The following is a 16,744-nucleotide window of genomic DNA, read 5'->3' as shown; positions in this document are numbered from 1 at the left end:
TGTTCATTTTAAAAAAATATGAACAATCTTAAAATTCATAAGTTCTCTGGTTTTTCTATTTTCATTTTATATTTAAAAGCAATAGGAACTATTTCATCTTTGGTTAATGATTTAGTTACCCTTGTACATCCACTATCCTGAAACTGCAAAAATGTGTGTTATTGTCTGCTTTACTGAAAAAAAAATCAGTTAGGCTACAGTATTGATAAGCTGATTTTGAAATTATGCTGAATATGTTTAACCAAATCACATGAAAACTCTTTGACACTTAAAATGAAATTATATTTGGCAATATGATTTTTTATTCTTAAATGTGGGGTAAACAATTCATATTATTTATGAATGAATATAGACATATTGACTGAGGAAACAATAAAACAGCAAAAGAGTCATTATTTTTTGGAACTTTGTCAATCACTTATCCAAGCTTTGGAAACACATTTTAAATGTTTTCAAAATGTTACAACATTCATAAAGCTTTCATGAAAAATTAATAAGAATTAATGAGACCAGGGAACAGAGGAGCAGGATTGAAAGGCAATGCATATGATCCTATATTTTCTTTTTTTTTTTTTTTTTTTGGTATGTACTTTTTATCTATTTAAATATGTATAAATTGATGAGATATAAATTCCTTAAGTGCAAAAACTTTCATTTTTATATTTATAAGCCTAACAGATAACACAGTACCTGACACATGATAAGTGATTTAAAAAATCCCTTATCTCTCTCCACCCTTAGACAGAAAGCAATCTTATATAGGTTATACATGTACAATCATGTTAAACATATTTCTATATTAATAATGTTGTGAAAGAAAAATCAGAGGAAAAAAGGGAAAAACAAGAAAGAAAAAGCAAACATTTTAAAAAGTGAGAATAATATGTTTCAATCCACATTCATTCTCCATAGTTCACTTTTTGGATGTGGATGGCATTTTATGTCATAAATCTTTTGGAACTGTCTTAGATCACTGTATTTTCAGAAGAGTTAAGTCTATTGTAGTTGATTATCACATAATGTTATTGTTACTATGTACACTTCTCTTGGTTCTGCTTACTTCACTCAGCATCAATTTATATATCTTTCCAGTCTTGTCTGAAATCAGCTTGCTCCTCACTTCTTCACATTTCTTATAGAATAATAGTATTCCACCACATTCATAAACCACATCTTGTTCAGCTATTCCCCAATTGATAGACATCCTCTCAATTTCCAATTCTTTGCCACCACAAAATATTTTTTGCTGTAAATATTTTTTGTACATGTAGGTCTTTTCCACTTTTAAAAAATGATCATCTTTATGAGATACAGACCTAGTAGTGGTAATGTTGGGTCAGTATAGGCATAGTTTGAGAGCCCTTTGGACATAGTTCCAAATTGCTCTCTAGAATGTTTGCACCAGTTCACAACTCTATCAAAAATGCAAAAATGTCCTGGTTTTCTCACATCTCCTCCAACATTTATCATTTTATATTTGTTATCTTTTGCCATTTTGATAGGTGTAAGGTGATACCTGAGTTATTTAATTTGCATTTTTCTAATCAATAGTGATTTACAACTTGTTTTTCATGTTATTACAGACAATTTTAATTTCTTCATCTGAAAACTGCCTGTTCATTTCCTTTGGCCATTATTTGGGGAATGATTTATATTCTTGTAAATTTGACTCAGTTCTCTATATTTAGAAATGAGGATTTTCTATATATTTTAGAAATGAGGGTTATATCAGAAACAGTGTCCACAAAAATTGTTTCCTATCTTTCTTCTTTCTTTTTAATCTCAGCTGCATTGCTTTTGTTTGTGAAAAGGTTTTAATTTAGTATAATCAAAATTACTCATTTTGATTTTACACTGTCCTTTGTTTTTTGTGTGGTCATATATGCCTCCCTTCTCCAAAGATCTTACAAGCAAACTATCCCTTGATGAGATATGATTCTTAATGAATATATAGATATCACAGTATAATCTTGTATGGAAGCCTCACATTTGAATTTGGTGGAGAGTGGAGTTGACTCAAGGGATATAAATAGTCAATATGAATAACAGCATTTGAAACACCATGAAGATAACGGAGGAGATATTTTCAGTCAGAGTGACCTTTCCAGAACCCCTGAAATATATAGATGACTATCTACTTCATTTTCAAATGCTGGGTTACCAAGGTTTCCATATTAGGCGCCTGGGAAAAATAACCAGTATAAATTTAGAGAAAGTAAAAGTAGAAAAGGTGGTGATCCTCATACTCCAAGCCTGGAAACATTTCTTGGATGAATCAGAGAAAAAAAAGATCTTTTTGCATCATAGGAGCTACCATTTAAGTTACTAAATTAAACCCTTGAAAAACATTTCCCATTGACAGTTAATGTGTTCCTGAGTGTCAATTGCCATTTTTTCTAATATAAAGAGTTTTCAAGGTCATCATATAGTTGGTTTATATGATTCTACCTCTCTGTAATTCTCCATTCCTTCTTCTTGCCCAAGTCAATCCATCCTTTTTGGCCCAGCTCGAGTATGACTTCAGTAAAACCTTCACTGACCACATTTATCTGAAGGCTGCCATCTTTCATTGGAAATTCTGCAGAGTAATTCTTGTATATACAAAACTTTTGCTGACTTGAGGTATCTCTCTTATCATTGCCTTGAGACTTCTGTTTACATATTTTGTCATTAGTCTCCTTTTCGTGCATCTATAGCTTCCTCCATTAAAGTTCTACTCAAGGAGTATGGAAGAAGGCTTACAGAATCTAGGCAATTAGAATACAAGCTATGGTTGGTTCTACCAAGATGGAAAGGCTTAGAATACAAATATGGTTTTTGTTGTTGTTGAGTTATTTCAGTCATATCTGACACTTTGTGACCCCCCTTTGGGGTTTTCTTGGCTTTAATGGTTTGCTATTTTTTTTTCTATGGCTCATTTTACAGATGAGGAAACGGAGGCAAACAGTTAAATGAATTTCCCAAGGACACAGAATGTAAAGGTCTGGTCCTCTCTAAGTTATCCTTCCTGACTGCCATCTCAACTCAATCTCCCAGTCAGACTTCTGTAGAGAGCCATCCCAACTCTGACCTAGAGTAGACTCCTCCAGACCCAATGTTGCCCTCATTTTATCCTCCCAGAGAATGAGCATGTGAGAACTCAACTGGGCCTGGGGAAATACTTCAACCAATGAACTTGCTCCTCTTAAAGGATATATATTTTTTATAATATTATCCCTTGTATTTATTTTTCCAAATTATGCCCGCCCTCCCTCTACTCCCTCCCCCTGATGACAGGCAATCCCATACATTTTACATGTGTTACAATATAACCTAGATACAATACATGTGTGTAAATACCATTTTCTTGTTGCACAATAAGCATTAGATTCTGAAGGTACTTGTAACCTGGGCAGACAGATATTAGTGCTAACAATTTACATTCACTTCCCAGTGTTTCTTCTCTGCGTGTAGCTATCTCTGTCCATCATTGATCAACTGGAAGTGAGTTGGCTCTTCTTTATGTTGAAGATTTCCGCTTCAGTCAGAATATATCCTCATACAGTATTGTTGTTGAAGTGTACAGTGATCTGCTCATTTCACTCAGCATCAGTCTCTCCAAGCCTCTCTGTATTCCTCCTGCTGGTCATTTCTTACAGAACAATAATATTCCATAACCTTCATATACCACAATTTACCCAACCATTCTCCAATTGATGGATATCCATTCAACTTCCAGTTTCTAGCTACAACAAAAAGAGCTGCCACAAACATTTTGGAACATACAGGTCCCTTTCCACTCTTTAGTATTTCTTTGGGATATAATCCCAATAACAGCAATGCTGGGTCAAAGGGTATGCACAGTTTGACAACTTTTTGGGTATAGTTCCAAATTGCTCTCCAGAATGGCTGGATTCTTTCACAACTCCACCAACAATGTATCAGTGTCCCAGTTTTCCCACATCCCCTCCAACATTCATTATTATTTGTTCCTGTCATCTTAGCCAATCTGACAGGTGTGTAGTGGTATCTCAGAGTTGTCTTAATTTGCATTTCTCTGATCAGTAGTGATTTGGAACACTTTTTCATATGAGTGGAAATAGTTTCAATTTCATCATCTGAGAATTGTCTGTTCATATCCCTTGACCATTTATCAGTGGGAGAATGGTTTGGTTTCCTATAAATTAGGGTCAGTTCTCTATATATTTTGGAAATGAGACCTTTGTCAGAACCTTTACTTTTAAAAATATTTTCCCAATTTGTTGCTTCCCTTCTAATCTTGCTTGCATTTGTATTGTTTGTACAGAAACTTTTTAGTTTGATGTAATCAAAATCTTCTATTTTGTGATCAATAATGATCTCTAATTCTCTTCTGGTCATAAATTCCTTCCTCCTCCACAGGTCTGAGAGGTAGACTATTCTCTGTTCCTCTAATCTATTTATGATCTCATTCATTATGCCTAAATCATGGACCCATTTTGAGCTTATCTTGGTATATGGTGTTAAGTGTGGGTCCATATCTAATTTCTACCGTACTAATTTCCAGTTTTCCCAACAGTTTCTTCCGAATAATGAATTTTTGTCCCTAATGTTGGTATCTTTGGGTTTGTCAAAGATTAGATGTACCCTTTTTTGTCCTTTGTATCTAATCTGTTCCACTGATCTACTGTTCTATTTCTTAGCCAGTACCAAATGGTTTTGGTGACTGCTGCTATATAATATAGCTTTACATCAAGTACACTTAGACCACCTTCCTCTGACTTTTTTTTCATTAGTTCCCTTGCAATTCTCGACCTTTTATTCTTCCATATGAATTTTGTTGTTATTTTTTCTAGGTCATTAAAATAGCTTCTTGGGAGTCTGATTGGTATAGCACTAAATAAATAGATTAGTTTGGGGAGTATTGTCATCTTTATTATATTCGCTCGGCCTATCCAAGAGCACTGAATGTCTTTCCAATTATTTAAATCTGACTTTATTTTTGTGGCAAGTGTTTTGTAATTTTTCTCATATAATTCCTGACTTTTCTTTGGTAGATGGATTCCCAAATACTTTATACTCTCAACATTTGTTTGGAATGGAATTTCTCTTTGTATCTCTTGCTGTTGCATTTTGTTGGTGATATATAAAAATGCCGAGGATTTATGTGGATTTATTTTGTATCCTGCCACTTTGCTAAAATTCTGAATTATTTCTAATAGCTTTTTAGCAGAGTCTTGGGGTTCTCTAAGTATACCATCATGTCATCTGCAAAGAGTGATAGTTTGATTTCCTCATTTCCTACTCTAATTCCTTGAATCTCTTTCTCGGCTCTTCTTGACCAGGCTAGCGTTTCAAGTACTATATTGAATAGTAATGGTGATAGTGGGCAACCTTATTTCACTCCTGATCTTACTGGGAAAGGTTGCAGTTTATTTCTATTGCATATTATGCTTACTGAAGGTCTTAAATATATGCTCCTGATTATTCTAAGGCATAATCCATTTATTCCTATACTCTCAAGAGTTTTTAGTAGGAATGGATGTTGGATTTTGTCAAATGCTTTTTCTGCATCTATTGAGATGATCATATGGTTTTTATTAATTTGATTATTAATATGTTCAATTATACTAATAGTTTTCCTAATATTAAACCAGCCCTGCATTCCTGGTATGAATCCTACTTGATCATAGTGTATTATCCTGTGGATGATTTTCTGAAGTCTTTTTGCTAATATCTTATTTAAGATTTTTGCATCAATATTCATTAAGGAGATTGGTCTATAATTTTCTTTCTCGGTTTTCGATCGACCTGGTTTAGGTATCAGTACCATGTCTGTGTCATAAAAGGAGTTTGGTAGGACTCCTTCATCCCCTATTTTTTCAAATAATTTATATAACATTGGGGCTAATTGTTCTTTAAATGTTTGGTAGAATTCACATGTGAATCCATCTGGTCCTGGGGATTTTTTCCTGGGGAGCTGATTAATAGCTTGTTCTATTTCTTTTTCTGAAATAGGACTATTTAAGCAATTTATCTCCTCCTCTGTTAATCTAGGGAGTGTATATTTTTGGAGGAAGTCATCCATTTCACTTAAGTTATCAAATTTATTGGCATAAAGTTGGGCAAAGTAACTCCTTATTATTTCTCTAATTTCCTCTTCATTGGTGGAAATACCCCCTTTTCATTTGTAAGACTAACAATTTGATTTTCCTCTTTCTTTTTTCTGATCAAATTTACCAAAGGTTTATCTATTTTATTGGCTTTTTCATAAAACCAAATCTTGGTTTTATTCATTAATTCAATAGTTTTTTTACTTTCAATGTTATTGATTTCTCCTTTTAATTTTTGTATTTCAAGTTTAATATTTGGTTGGGGGTTTTTAATTTGGTCTTTTTCTAGCTTTTTAAGTTGCAGGCCCAATTCGTTAATTTTCTCTTTCTCTATTTTCTTCAAATAAGCCTCTAAAGATATAAAATTTCCCCTTATTATTGCTTTAGCTGCATCCCACAGATTTTGGTATGATGTCTCATCATTGTCATTATCTTGGGTGAAATTATTGATTGTTTCTATAATTTGCTGTTTCACCCAGTCATTCTTTAAGATGAGATTGTTCATTTTCCAATTACTTTTTGGTCTATTTATCCCTAAATTTTTACTGAATGTAGCTTTTGCTACATTGTGATCTGAGAAGAAGACATTTATTATTTCTGCCTTCCTACATTTAATTTTGAGATCTTTATGTCCTAATATATGGTCTATTTTTTTATAGGATCCATGAACTGCTGAGAAGAAAGTATATTCCTTTCTATCGCCATTCAGTTTTCTCCAAAGGTCTATCATACCTAGTTTTTCTAATGTTCTATTTACTTTTTAAATTTCTTTCTTATTTGTTTTGTGGTTTGATTTGTCTAAATCTGAGAGTGCAAGGTTGAGATCTCCCACTATTATAGTTTTACTGTCTATTTCTTCTAGCAATTCTCTTAACTTTTCCTTTAGAAAGTTAGATGCTATACCATTTGGTGCATATATGTTTAGTATTGATATGCCTTCATTATTTATGCTACCTTTCAGCAGGATATAGTTTCCTTCCTTATCTTTTTTAATTAGATCAACTTCTGCTTTTGCTTGATCTGAGATAAGGATAGCTACCCCTGCTTTCTTGGCTTTACCTGAAGCATAATAGGCTCTGTTCCAACCTTTTACCTTTACTCTGTATGTATCTCCCTGCTTGTATGTGTGTTTCCTGCAGAGAACATATTGTAGGGTTCTGATTTTTGATCCAATCTGCTATCCGTCTCCGTTTGATGGGAGCGTTCATCCCATTCACATTTACAGTTAAAATTACTAATTCTGTATTTCCTGCCATCATATTATCCCCAGATTATGCTTTTTCCCTTGACCCCCCTGATCCCTTTCCCTGATATTTATTTTACAGACCCCCCCTTGTGATGCGCAGACCTCCCTTTTTTAGTATCCCTCCCCCTCCCTCCAAGTCCCTTCACTTATTCTCCTTTTCCTTTTCCCTTTTCCTCTCCCCCCTTTTAATGAGGTGAGAGAAAAATTCTCTGAAAAACAAATATGTCAATTATTTACTCTTTGAGCCTCTTCTGATGAGAGTAAGATTCACACAATGATTCTCCCCCTCACTATATTCCCTCAGATATGGTGTTTTTTCTATGCCTCTTCCTGGGATGTAGTTTCCCTCTTTTTATCATTCCTTCCCCTTTTTCTGAAACGACCTCCTTCCCTTTACTACACCCCCTTTTTTCTTTTATATCAGTAAAATCAAATTATCCTTGAGTACTTTTTATATGCCCACAACAGAGTTACAGTTCTCAAGGGTTCTGTGTACCTTTTTCTGTTTCTCTTCAGTCTTGTGGATAAAGATCAAATTTTTTGTTTAAGTCTGGTTTTTTTCTTAGAAACATATAGAATTCCTCTATTTCATTGAATGACCATCTTCTTCCATGGAAAAAGATGCTAAACTTAGCTGGGTAGTTCATTCTTGGTTGCAGTCCTTGATCTTTTGCCTTACAGAATATCAGGTTCCAGGACCTTCTATCTTTTAATGTGGAGGCAGCCAGATCTTGAGTGACCCTTCTTGTGGCACCTTGGTATTTAAATTGTTTTTTTCTAGCTGCTTGCAAGATTTTCTCCTTTGTGTGGTAATTCTGCAGCTTAGCCACAATATTCCGTGGTGTTCTTTTTTTAGGGTCTATTTCAGAAGGAGTTCGATGAATTCTTTCCACATCTACTTTCCCTTCTGTTTCTATTATCTCTGCACAGTTCTCTTTGATAATTTCCTGTAAGATAGAATCTAGGCTCTTTTTTTGGTCATAGTTTTCTGGAAGTCCAATGATCTGCAGATTATCTCTCCTAGATCTATTTTCCAGGTCTATAGATTTTCCCAGAAAGTATTTGATGTTGTTCTCCAGCTTCTCATTTTTTTAAATTTTGTTTGACTGATTCTTGGGTTCTCAATGAATCATTCATTTCTATTTGTTCCATCCTGACTTTTAAGGAATTATTTTCTTCTTTCACAGTTTTTAGTTCTTTTTGTAAATGCCCAATTTTGTTTTTAAATGAATTATTTTGCTCTATTGAATTTTTTCCATTTCCCTAATTTTTTTTGAGAATTATTTTCTTTTTCCAATTCAGAAATTCTATTTTCTTGAGACTTTATCTTTTCTAATTCTGAAATCCTACTTTCCTGCGATTTTTTAACCTTTTCTAATTCACTAATTTTGTTTCCCTGCATCTCCTGTGAATTCTTTATTTTTTCCAACTCCAATTTCAGGACGTTGTTATTCTCTATCATAACTTCCCTTTCCTTTCCCCATTTTTCTTCAAACTCTCTTAGCTTTTTAATAGTCTCTTCGAGGAGAGAGTTATGTGATGGGGGGCAGGAATCGTTCCCCTTTAGGTTGTTATCCGCTGACTCTCTGCTGTTAACTTCCTCGGGGTTGGATACCCGCTCTTTCTCTGAGTAGAATGAGTCAATGTTTCTTTTTGGCTTCTTATTCATACTTAAAAAATCTTTTGGAGTCTGTCCCTGGGGTAGGAAATTATTTATTTATTTCTTTACCAGCTTCCTCCCAGACTGGATGGATGCAGCAGCCCCTGTGCCTGAGCTAAGAGAGAGCTCTGGGAGAGAGTTCCCCACCCCCTCCCCTGAAGTGCCTCACAGGTGAGTTCCACAGCCTCCAGCCAAGCCAGGCACTATGAGGTACCATCCTGCCCACTTTTCAATCTCTTTAACTACCCCCAGGTGAAAGCCTGGATTGCCTATGTCGGCCATACCCACAGTGCCGAGATCTGCTGAGTCACCCCCAGGATCCGGGAAGATCTAATCTGGTTTTAAAATTTTAAAGTGGCTTGATTTCTCCTCTGAACTGCTGTTTTATAAGCAGAGAAGAGTTAACAGCCTGTGCCAGATTACTCTATCTCAGTGGCTTCTCTGATCCCAGAGCCCTCCCCAGCGTGATCGGCACAGCGTGCCAGCACCCAACCGTCTGTGCTGGCCTTTCTTATTCCTCCCCTGGAAGCTGACCTTTCCTGTTGAAACTCCAGATTCTCTTCAGCTGGTAAATCGTGCTTCCAGTCTTTGTGGATTCTATCAATCCAGCGCTATTTCTGAGGCTGATTTTATCTAGTTTATAGTAAGGGAAGAAAGGAGCTTAAAGAATCGAGTGTATCTTCTCCACCATCTTGGCTCCGCCCCCTGGTTTTGTTTTTTTCAAAAACTTTTTAATTTTATGTAATCGTGTCTATTTTGCCTTTCAGAATGTTCTCTAGTTCTTCTTTGCTCATAAATTCCTCGCTTTTTCAAAGATCTGATAGAAAAATTATCCCACTGCTCTACTAAGTTGTTAATGCTATCATATTTATACCCAAATTATGTACCCATTTTGACCTTATTTTGTTAATGCAGTGTGGGATCCTGGTATATGCTGAGTTTGATATTAATTTCCAACTTCCCCACTAATTTTTGTCAAATACTGAGTTCTTATTCCAAAAGCTAGACTTGGGGGGGGGGTATCAAATGCTAGATTACTATAGGCCTTGATTGTTATCATGTGTTTCTAATCTATTCCACTGTTCTACCACACTAGCCAATATAAAATGTTTTTGATGACTGCTGCTTTATAATATAATTTTAGTTTTGGTACTGCTAAGCCACCATTTATTGTATTTTTTCAATTAATGTCTGTGATATTCTTGACCTTTTGCTATTCCAGATTAATTTTTTTATTTAATAATTTTACATTATATGTTATATTTTAATAATGTTTTAGCAGTTTTATGTGGCACTGGACAATTTAGATAGAATTAAAATTTTTATTAAATTGGTTTGATCTACCCATTAACAATTGATATTTTTCCAGTTGTTCAGATGTGAATTTGTGTGAGAAGTGTTTTATAATTGTTTTATATAGTTCTTGGATTTGTCTTGGAAGGTTGATTTCCAAATATTTTATTTTCTCTATAGTCATTCTAAATGAAATTTCTCTTTCTACATATTGCTGATGGGCTTCATTAGTGATATATAGAAATGCTGATGATTTTATGATGATATAAAATAATATAATATACTGCAACTTTTCAAAAGCATGGAATTGTTTCTAGTAGATTTTTGGATGGTTTTCTAGGATCCTCTTATCACCATATCAGCAGCAAAAAAAGTAATAGTTTTATTTCCTCATTGCTTATTCTTATTCTTTTAGACTTTTTTTATTGTGAAAGAAAATATTTCTAGTACAATGATGAATAATAGTGTTTACAATGAGCATCCATGTTTAATGGATGATTTTATTGGGAATGTGTCCAGCTTCTCTCCATTGAAAACAGTGCTTGCTGTAAGTTTTATATTTATAGTGGTTATTATTTTAAGGAAACTAACTTAATCTTCCACTCTAACCCTATGGCTAATTTAAAGGGGATATTTAAATACTCTTAATTTCCACTAATCTCTTGACCACAAGGAATTGAGAGCATTCAAACTGCATCACATCTCCTGCTTCTCTTGTGTTTTTATAACACGCCCTACTTACTATCATTCCTTCAGCTCTTCTCTTAGCTTTTATTTCATGGTGTTTTTGCCCTTCCTTCTAATTTGCTTTCCCTTTTTTTGTCCTTTTTCTCCTATTACTTCTTTATAAGGTTATTAATTTTTTTTATCCAATTGAATGAATTAAATTATTCCCACTTCTGAGCCAAAACTGATGAGACTGATATTCACATAATTCTCACCCCCCTCTTTTCCCCCTAGATTTTAATAGATATTTTGCATTTCTTAATGTGTTTGAATTTTGAATTTTCCCATTATATTTCCTTGTTGTTCCTCTTTTTTTCAGTAGACACTTTTTTCCAGCTATTACTGTTTTTTCTTTGATATCATCAAATCAGAGTCCATTCAAAACCATAGCATTCCTTATATGCTCAAAAAAATATAGAAGTGCTTTAAAATTATGCTTTTCATATTACACATTATAGAAGTACTTTAAAATTTATGCTTTTTACCTTAATTCTACTTATGTAGTAAGTTTTAATTTTATTTTAATTTTTCTCTACAGTAGCAAAAGAAAGTTATGCAGAAGATTCTATAAGCAGGTAGGCTTTGTAGCAAGTTGACATTTCTTTTAATGGACCTCTTGTCCAAACTTCACTGAATTTTGCAATATAGGGCAAAGCAGACTCTCATGCCTCCAAAAGTCATATCTTTAATTTCACCAATTTTCACTAGCACATTAATCCATATTTCTTTCAAAAAATTAGCTTTACTAAACAACTAATTGGCATGTGTGTATGTATACATAGGTATATATGCATTATTATGTATGTATATATTTTCTATGCATATAAAATATGTAATATACAATTAATATACAAAAATATAAATATACATATATACACATCCAAAGACACACATTTATGCACACTCTTTGTGTGTGTGTGTGTGGGTGTGGGTGGGTGTGTGTGTGTATGTGTGTGTGTGTGTACTTATTTATCCATAAGATTGGCAACTATTTTGTGTTGTGCTTACTGAGAATGCTGAAGGATTAAGTGACTTGTTTGAATTCATAAAATTTGTATTTGACAAAGGACAGACTTGAATCCATCATATTTTTACTTCCTTTCTACATCCTATCTACAATGCCCTACTATAATTATTGTTAAGACTAATAGTTATGGAACTGGTTCATTCTTCATTCATCCAATAGCTATTAGTTATGGCCACACCACATAATAGTCACTTGAGATGAATTCCTAACAAGTATTTTAAGGTACATCTACAATGCATATATGTATCATCTTAAACTTGTGGAGATTCATCTAAGTGCTCAGAAAAAGTTAATAAGATGGGGTGGGATTAGTCACTGGGACCAGGATCCTAAATTAAGACAAGAAATGGTATTGAAAATTATACTCAGCAAAGAGTGGTTTCTGCTTGGAACTCTTGTGGACAACTATGGTAGAAAGCTACTTTTCACTTTGAGACTTTGGAGGGAATATTTTTTATTTCCAATTAGAGACGCATACATAAGCTGACATTGTATCGTGAGAAGTAGAAATACATTTCTCTGGAACTCCTAGAAAGGCAAACAGATATGGCAAAGCATTAGTTGTAAGGCTATTAACAACAATGACTATAAAGATACTAAAATATCTCATGTCTAGTGAACACCTTTTCTCACAGCACAGGATGTTGTTTTGAAGTGACCTACAGATTCTGTGCTCTTTGTTGCTATCAGTGATGAGTTAGTCTTATTATAAAAGGTGAAAAGTCTGGGGAAAAAGCATTTCTACTTTCTAGATGATCAAGTAGAATGCAGTATTCCTGGTAATAATTTTTAAAAATAAAAGGAAAAAGAACTACAAGAGGCAAAGTGGGGAGTGATTGTGTCCGAATGTTAGTGGGAAGAATCTTGTGAAACCAAGAAGCTCAACATGTAGAACTGTTCTTCCTATTTTTGTCCAAGAATGAAGAAGTATCAGATAAATAAAAGAGGGAGAGCCGTTCCTAATGTGACAAATTCACCTAAGCTCTTATCACAGTCAGTTTGGAATAGCTTTGGGGCTAAATCATATATGATTAAGCAAAATGATCAAGTGGCATGGCTTTTTAAAGTCAGAGGGAAGAGGGGGAGAGAATTAAGGACTTGATCTAGGGAGAAAAGTGGAAAAAAAAAAGATTTAGGGAGAGGACAGGGGATGGTCTAAGTAAAAGTAAACTCATGTACATTGCTTTTATGTGAGTAGTTCCAGGATGCCTAATGAGATGATTGAGTTAGTCTCAGATATGCTAACAAGACAGTCCTGGGAAATTGATCTCCTTTGTAGGGGATTATGGTTGATGGAGATGTTGCAGTATTTGCATTATTCTTACTAATGGGGCAGAAGGAACTCTTTTAGATTTAATTTAAGGGAAAACATATGTGATTATCATGACTCCTTAAGGATTTAGAAAAAATAAAAGATTAAAAATTAACAAATTCAGGAGGCGTTGAGAAAATGAAGTGACTTGAATTGAAGCAGACTCCAGCTATAGTTAAAAAAAAAAACCCAAGGAGGATTTGAAGAGATAGAGGACAGAACAAAGAAAATAAGGTGAAGGCTATAAGGAGGAGAAGGAAGAGGAAAAGATGGAATCGAACTAAAAAAAACAAAGAGAAAAAGTATGTTAAAAAACAAGACCAAAAATGAAAAGTCAATTGGCAAGTTTAAGGAGAAGGTAACAGAAATTGACCATGTCTATCAAAGAAGTAGAGCTAAAAAAAGAACAAAAAGCTATCTTTGAACTAACATTCTATGAAACTGAAAAGGGAACTGCTTTGGGGTCAGTGGGAGTAGGTATAAAGAAACTTGATTCAAGTTTTCCCTCTGTCACACTCAGCAAATGTCCCCCAGCAACTCTGATACACGACATTTGCCAATCTACATTGTTTCCTCTTTGGAAGTTCCCTGCACAATCACAAGTCATATACCCCACACTACTTGAATTCTGGACACAACTACATTGTCCCTCCACCCCAGGTGAATTGAGAAATTTGGCATTGAAATTCCCTGAAAGCAGATTACCACAGCAATTGTAAAAACCGATTCCACCAAGGCAGATAAATGCTTGCCCTTTTAATAAAAACTTAGTCTGGAATGTATGACCTATTCTCCTATCTAAAGGGCAGTTAGGTAAATCAGTGGGTGATAATCCTGGGCTTGGAATCAAGAAATTCATCTTTATAATTCTAATCTGGATCAGATACTATTAGTTTGTGACTCCACTTAATCCTGTTTAGCTCAGTTTGCTAATCTGTGAAATGAATTGGAATTTGGTACCTTTGCCAAGAATATGTCAAATGGGATCACAAAAGTCAAACACTACTGAAATAATTGAACAATAAATACAACTCATATCTATCTGAAATCTGTAGAGGGTAACTTTAAAAAAAAAAAAGGAAAAAGAAACTCAGAGAAAGTGTTTGTCAGAACCTAGTAGGGAAGGCACAGAGAACAGTGACATATGGTACAAATAGATTCCAGGGTTTTGATGACTGTGATTTATAATGCCCTATTGTGTTTTATTTGTAAACTTTAGAAGCAAGTAAAAATTAAAAATGATATTATTCTGGAAGATATACCTATTGATAGCTTCTACATAAATATTTTGTAATCTGCCAAAATGAATCTTGGAATATGAATTGTTGATATATCCTACTCTATTAAGTAATTTTTGTAATGTATCATTTAGTGTTAAAGCACCTAGCAACAACTAAAAAACCTTTTTCATGATTAACTTCTGGAAATTAAAAGTATTATTTTTTGGTTTCTTTTTGAAAGCTTCTCTGACAACCCAGGACCTGCCAATTACTTGCTAAGTACAAATAGTGAATTGGATTTTGATAAGGTAAGGCATTCTATATTGAATTTTTTTTCTACTCTTATATTTCAGTTTAGAGGGTGCTTTGCTTTGTTAAAATATTGTATGCATTTAGTATTTAATGTCAAACATCCAAATGGAGTTAAATGGACAGAAATGATTTTAAAACAAATATGCCTTTTTGTGTCAAGCTTTCTTTCAAGTTTCTCCACCTCTGGCTTAGTTTTGTTGTGTGTTTTTGTTTTGTTTTGTTTTGTTTTTTCAGAAAAACTAGGTGAAATTCACTTTTATACAATTTGCTTTCTGGTAATATTTCTATATAACTCCATATTTCCTTGTACTTTACTATTTTTCTGTGCTCTGGAGAGTATTTGGAATGGAGGACCAGGCTTCATATGCCATGACTGCCACTTTAAAACAAATGACATTTTAAAATCTTTGTTTCCTAGATGATATTTAAGGCCCCTTCTAATTTCAAATTTGTGATACATACCATAGTAATACTTTTTTCTAAATGCTGGTTGTACAGATTGCTTCCAATATATTTTTACATATAAGAGCAGCTAAAAATATTTTTGTACACAGAGATCCTAATTTTCCTTTGCTCTTTTTAGGATGAATTCTCAGCAATGGAATCAAAACATAAAATCAGTTTTATGACTGTTGTATGCTTTCTAAAAACCTGGACAAATGTGCAGTCTCCCTAGTGGCATATTAGAATTCCCCCTATTTGTAGTTATTTTTGTTTTTCTATGGCATTTAATTTATTTTTAAAACTTTATTTTATTTTTTAAAAAAGTAAGAAAGAAAAAAAAAAACAAAAAGGAATACAAAATAAAAGAGAACATTGTCTTGTGCCCTGAAAAACCTTAGGAAGGTTTGAAAATATAAATAAATTAACATATTAATAAAGCATATATATACATATATATGAAATTATATTCATAAATGTCCATTTTTTCTTCTTTATAAATTGTTCTTTGCTTGTCTACTGTATAAATTATTTATTTACTCTTTTTTCCCTTTTCATTCCCCCTCTCACCCTCAAACAAGTTAAAGTTACAGGTAAAAAAGGAAATATTTATGTAGATATATGTATGTATATGTTATATACACGTACCCCCCACATAAGCATGCCTTTCTTATCCCTGCTTACTCTTTCATTAAATTCTGCTCCATAACTTTCCTTGCTATTACTTTAACTTCCCCCCACCCAAGGATCCTTCCATTGCCTTTTTTGCTCATAATTTGTATCACTATCTGCCCATCCCTCTGACCTTATTTCTTTATAGATTTTGGAGGGTCCTATACTCTTCATGGTATATGTGTAGTGTTGACTATTGAACCAATTCCTAATGTGAGTAGGCTTTCAGAATTGTCTTCTTCCCCTCTCTATAAGGCTAGTTCTATTCTTCTTCTACACTTTATTTGTATAACATTATTACTATTTTACCTTAACGCTAAAATTCTTTCTTTTTGTTAAGAATCTTAAATATATAGTATACATTTCTCATGTAAAAAGAATAAACAATTTATTGATGTTTTAACATTTTGCCTACATGAGTTCCTTAAAAGTGATTTTTGATATTTATTTTTATATGTTAAATTTTATGTAAGTTCAGGTTTGGTCAATGTCCTGAAATTTTCCAAGTTCATTTACATTTAGTATCCATTTTTTTTCTCATTCGAAATTATAGATAATTTTTCTGTACATAATTTTTGGCCACAGGCCTAGGGCTTTTTTTTTTGGTTTTGTTTTGTTTTGTTTTGTTTGTTTGTTTGTTTGTTTGTTTTGTTTTTTGATTGCAGGTAGATTGATTCCACAGTCTGTGGTCTGTTGTTGAAGATGCTGATAATTTTGTATAGTTCTAATTGTAGCTCCAGACAATTTGAATATTTTAACATGCT

At 33.5% G+C, this 16,744-nt stretch overlaps 1 protein-coding gene across 2 annotated transcripts in view; it reads left to right on the top strand.

Moving 5' to 3' along the window:
• The window catches only part of LOC141544676 (uncharacterized), a 127,841-nt gene that overhangs the window by 33,698 nt on the left and 77,399 nt on the right, over window positions 1-16,744 (top strand). For both annotated transcript variants that reach the window (XM_074271090.1, XM_074271091.1), the window contains exons 8-9: window positions 11,535-11,571; window positions 14,797-14,863. In XM_074271090.1, the coding sequence (XP_074127191.1) occupies window positions 11,535-11,571; window positions 14,797-14,863 (104 nt within the window). The remainder of the gene's footprint in view (window positions 1-11,534; window positions 11,572-14,796; window positions 14,864-16,744) is intronic.

Source organism: Sminthopsis crassicaudata, chromosome 5, assembly GCF_048593235.1.
Source record: "Sminthopsis crassicaudata isolate SCR6 chromosome 5, ASM4859323v1, whole genome shotgun sequence".
Lineage (NCBI taxonomy): Eukaryota > Metazoa > Chordata > Mammalia > Dasyuromorphia > Dasyuridae > Sminthopsis > Sminthopsis crassicaudata.
The sequence above is the reverse complement of the archived record's forward strand: the minus strand, read 5'-3'. Positions and strand labels throughout refer to the sequence as shown.